Genomic DNA, 5363 nt, shown 5'->3' with positions numbered 1-5363 from the left:
ACAATTGAAAAAAATACTACATTATGGTCTATGTAGTTAAGCATACATATTATCATCTGGTTTGGCTGATACTGAAGATTTCAGATGTTGATGGTAACTGACCTGCTATACGAATTATTGATTCCTTTTCCTGATGGAGAAGGGTGTTTCTCATGCAGCAGGATAAGTTCTGCTTTACATTTTGCTGGATAATAATAGATGTTTCTACTTGAAAGAGGCCATTTTTCTTTTGGGAATACGTCTCAGTTAGCAGAGCAAAGTGCTGCCCTCTGAAATCTCTCCACAGCACCTCCGGCTTTGGGTACCACCCAGCTGACTGGCACACCACCCGGATTCCTCCATCCTGGTAATCCTCCACAGAGATGAGGGGATTGGAGCCCAAGACTGAAGACAGATGACATAAACAAATGTATATAGCAGGAAGTATTTTTCTAAAGAGTAAGGGTGATATTTTCAAAAGCCATCTATGTCAACGTAACAGAAAGTCAGCCATTAATTTCACAGGACAGAGTTGTGCAATTCTAAGCACTGCTGAAAATCTTATTAGAAAAGCCTCAACCAAAAATGCAACACAATATTCGGTTATCTTTATTCTTGATCCTGACCCAGGGCCTAAATTTAGCTCAGCACTTTCAGCATGTTCTTGCATTTCCAAATGAAATGGGTTTAAGGAACATATTGAACGGAGATGGGATTTCTCACAAGCTGAAATTTAGGCATGTTACTTGCTTATTTGGTTATGACTGAACACTAAGCTATAATTATTGGGATGAGAAAAGATGTTTCCTCTACTATTTTTCAGTTTAACGTTTATCTGGAGCTAAGAATTGTATTTAGTTTTCCAGGATTGAAAGAATTCTGCATCCTCAGGAGCTAGAAAGAATACTTCACGCAAGACAAAGTATCCCACAGATGTTTCTGTGAGGTTTCTTTAGCCATCCATTACAACACTTGGTGCCAGCCACTGACAAAAATAGGGGACTAGATTAGGTATGTATGATATGATTCATTTTAAAACTCCTGTATCCCCATTGTGCTGTATTATATGATCTTTTTAATTACAAATTTTAACATAAGTTGATACAGAAAAAAGAATAAAGGATTTTAAAAAACAGGATAAACAAAAGGTTAAAGAGAAAGGGCAATTTTCTCATAATCACCAGAACATATATGGGCTTTTATAAATATGCATTTGTTTACACACACACCTGTCTTTATTTTCATGCTTTAATCTCACTCCAAAAACAGACAGCCTGGTGCTAACAGGGATAATTGGAAAAATGCTGTAGGGCAGTAATTCTACTGTACTTCAGTCTGAAGTCTGTCAGTCAGTGAGCTGTTGCTCATGAAAGGTTCTGCATCTCTCATTCAGACAATCTATAAGATGCACCACTACCACAACTTTTATTTAAGTCAGAATTAGGTTACTGCTTGATTATATATCTTAGAAATTACTATGCATCATGGAAATCCAGGATATTGTTAGCCGTCTGATTCTGAGATCTTTTGAGCGTGGGTTTCGGGTGATACAACCCCTTAAGAACACCACTTGCCACAAATATTTCACAGTCCATACTAGGAGCTCAGATTCTGACATAGACCCCCTCTATCACCAACTCAAGATTAATCTTTCATTAGCCCTCCCAAAAAATTATACTGGTGCTTGGTTCCTACCTGTTACCTTCAATTCCAATATGGCTTCTTCATAAAAACTCCCATTTTGGAGGAAACAGTGATATTGCCCTTCATCAGACAGCGTGATGTTGTGAATTCTCAAGGCAATATTTCCATCCGGGAGGCCGTCTTTCAAAAGCTCTGTGCTTTCCTGAGACTCTGGCATCTGCTCCCAATACTGGTCTTGTCCAGCACAATACAGATGTACATAGGAAGAGAACTCGGACCGAAAGCATCGCACCTCCATGTCCTGAACGCTCGTCCTGGGGGACACGTGACACAGCAGCACCGTCTCTTTTCCAATGGTAGCAGTGACAGGGTGCTCGGGTCCCACAACTCTAAACTCAACTTCACAATTCCCCAGAACAAAACAAAAATACACACAGAAGGAGATGGAAATAACAGGAAAATAAAATATCAGGCTGGTCAGTCTTTCTAACAAATAGAGTTTTGTCTCCTTTATTTTAGGGGTGTCAAACTCATTGGGCCCTGCAGGCTGGATGTGGACCATGGGACTTCTGACAGGCCAAATGACCCTGTGAGTGTCAGCAGCCGAGTTAATCCCTGGGGCTGTCAGAGCTGCTGTTTTGGTACGGCTTTCCCCTGCCACTAACTTCATTGATTGGGGTTGGCCACAATAATGACAACTGTCATTATTTTGGGACTGAAATCCTCCTTGTTCCATCTCACGACTACATCCTCTGCCTCTGAACTGTCCTTGATGGAAACTTCGGCTTCTGCCCCTGCCTAAAGTCTGTAATTGTAATGACATTAGCTTAGTTTCCATGGATTTCTTTTTCTTTTCCTGGCAGGTTGTACAATGATTTGCAATGGTGACTAGTTCTGCAAGTGGCTTAGTCTGCCAACCTACAGCAATTGTGCGCAACTGTTCCTGGATTTAAGAAGAAGTCCATGGACAAAAGCGGAAGCAACTGCTTCTGGGGCAGTTTCAGCTGCATTTTCAATACCAGAATGTCTTTCAAATACTAGTTTCAAGCCGTCCATGTAGTCTGCTGGGGATTCTCCCTTATTTTGTTTACAGTTTTGTATTTTGGCCCAGTCAGTTTTCCTGGGGCAAATTTTAAGCACAGGCTCAAGGAGGCGTCTTTGGGCATCTGCTAAGTGATCTCCAATTCCGGGGTCTTGAGTAGGCCAAGTCGCCTGTGCGATGAGGCGGTTGCAGACCTCAGAGGGCAGAACACTTCTCATTAATTGATTCAAATCTGCCCAGGTTGGATCATAACAATGGATTACGGTTTCTAATTCATCTTTAAATTTCTGCGGTTCCTCTCTGATGTTGGGAAATAGTTTAACAAAGTTTAGGAGATCTCCTGGGGTCCAGGGGACAGGGACTGTGATTGTAGTTTCCCCATTTGGACCTTGCCCTGGAAGCTGGCATAAAGGCATAAGCTGAGCCTTTTTAGATTTTAAAGAAGGTGCTGGACCATACTGGGTACCAGACCTTAAACAAGAGGAGGGGGTTGAGATTTCAGGAGACAGACACCATGCCTCCGGTGGACGTGGGCATGCCCTGGGGGCAGGTGACAGTTGTTGAGTGATAGTTTCTTGGTGAGGTGGGCTAATCCTGTCAGAAGAGCCTATTTGGTTACTTTGGACTTTTTTTTTAGGTTCAGATTGTGCCTGGAACTGGTATGGGGATGGCACATTAAGAAAATCAGTTATAACTTCTGCAGATTCATTCTCAGTTATTTGTGGATAAAGTTGTTTTGGTGCTGATGGTATTGTTGATGGGGGGGGCCCTTTCGGTGCACCTTTCTGTTTTAATTATTTTATCTGAGATTTCAGTTTCTCTTGGGAGTCCTTAAGACTCCAAACTTGAGATTTTTTTTTTTTGACATCTTTTGGAAGCTTCTTCATACCAATCAAAAAATGTGTCCCACTGAGTCTGTGGTATATTACTACCTCTTAACTCAAGGTTTCTGCAGAGATGAACAATTTCACTTAAATCAAATGTTCTCTCCAGGGGAAACTGCTGGCTAAAATCATCTCTGGTATACCAATTCCATTTCTCTAGAAATTTACAACTTTTAATAGTGTGTGTGCATGTACAATGCTGGAGTCCCTTTTGGTGGAGCCGGTGTGTCTTTTAGACTCTCTGCACCCCATATCTGTAAACTCAATTCACACAGGTCTTTCATACAGGAATGGCTTATTCAGGGTGTCCGGTCAGGTTGTGAGATTTGCTAGCGGCAGGGAGATGCTGTGGCTAATGTCCAAAGGCAAAACTCCACTGCAATAACAGCACACAATGCAGTTACTCACGGTTAGTCACAGCTCATTATGAGGGTGGGGAAAGGGTAAACTGGGTCACGACGTTCCAGTTGGGCCCCCTTGCAATTCAAAACTGCCCTTCTGGACAGCCTTGGGGCGGCTGAGCCCAACCTTAGTCGCAGACATGGTCAGTGGCTCATATTTCTCAATTCATACTCTCAATTCACACAGGGGAATTTCTGCGTTGAGGCACGAGGTTCAAGAGCATTTCTTTAGTCTCAGCCTTTGTCAACGCTTATCGTGGAAAACACTCACACCCTAAGTGTTTCCACCTGCACCCTTGCTTTCGAAGAGCACGCAGAACAAATCTGTTGTCTTCGGGGCGGCTGCACAAGGTTTCCACTCCTGGCCTCAGAGAGACTTCCTAGTTCTTTACAGACCTTAATTCACACGGGGAAATACTTTCATTGACAACAGCAACACAGAGTCCTTAACCTTAACTCTTTCTACTCACAGTTACTACTTACACAGCGGGTCTGACAGTTCTGGCAGAAAAAGTGCGGATAGGGTGAGCCTCAAGCAGTGAATCAGGAAGACACGGAGACAGCCTCTCACTGAAAAGCCCCAATAGAGATTTCAAAAGGTCTCTTACCTTGGTTTGTCGCCAGGGCTTCAGTGAAGAGATATCTGTGTCCCAACCGATCACTCTGGGCATCTCTATCGGAGTCACGGCACCAAATTGTGGAAGAAATCAAACTGCGTTGTGGTTGAATCAGAACTGACAGATCCAGCTTTTCTTTATTGAGGGCTATACTGTGATCACAGGGAGGATTTCATACAGCACGGGGAAGCACCCGCTTGTCTGTTTCAAAGGACTTCTTGCACTCTGTAAGTTTACAAGCATATTTATACTTAAGACAGAGAAAGAAAAAATACGACCTTGGACAGTATATCACTGACTGTAAATATACATAGAGACATACAGGCCTTCTGGTCTCCGTCTGTTTTTTCAAGTCAAATAGGTCAGAAGCTCAACTAAATTACTCCTACAATCCACAGCATCACTGCTTGCATCTTGCAAGAATTTCTGTATTTGTGCTTTCATTCATTTGGTTTCTTGTAAGTGTTCCTCCAATAACTCCTTTAATTTATTTGCTTGTTCTTTATCTACTTCAGATAATTTAAAACATCCCTTTGTTACTTCTTGTAACTTCTAATAATCCAATTATTGCAGCCGTTTTGATTGCTTTTTTTGGATCTCCTCCTCTTTTTGTTCCACTCTAAATAGATTACCAAATGTTCTAGAGGTGTAAGCATCACTTGCTGATTCATTTTCTTGCCAGATTGTACACTTTCTGCTGGGCCCTGCCATCTATTCCAGGCCTGTCCAACATAAGGCCACCATACGGCCCATCAAGGCATCTTCTGTGGCCCGGGGTGCCGCCATGGGAAACGCA

The 5363-nt window shown here is 42.5% G+C and overlaps 1 protein-coding gene across 1 annotated transcript; it reads right to left on the bottom strand.

Moving 5' to 3' along the window:
- Nucleotides 1-21: 21 nt before the first annotated feature.
- Nucleotides 22-4736, bottom strand: LOC149852644 (butyrophilin subfamily 2 member A1-like; the record flags this gene model as incomplete). The annotated part of the gene is made up of 3 exons (XM_090028395.1): nucleotides 22-384; nucleotides 1675-2022; nucleotides 4559-4736. Coding segments are annotated over 3 exons (858 nt in total), but the record flags the coding sequence as incomplete, so codon positions are not given.
- Between the last annotated feature and the right edge of the window lie 627 nt (nucleotides 4737-5363).

This window comes from Crocodylus siamensis, chromosome 15, assembly GCF_052110815.1.
Source record: "Crocodylus siamensis isolate JL-2025a chromosome 15, ASM5211081v1, whole genome shotgun sequence".
NCBI classification, from domain to species: Eukaryota; Metazoa; Chordata; order Crocodylia; family Crocodylidae; genus Crocodylus; species Crocodylus siamensis.
This window is presented reverse-complemented; position numbering and strand designations above follow the sequence as displayed.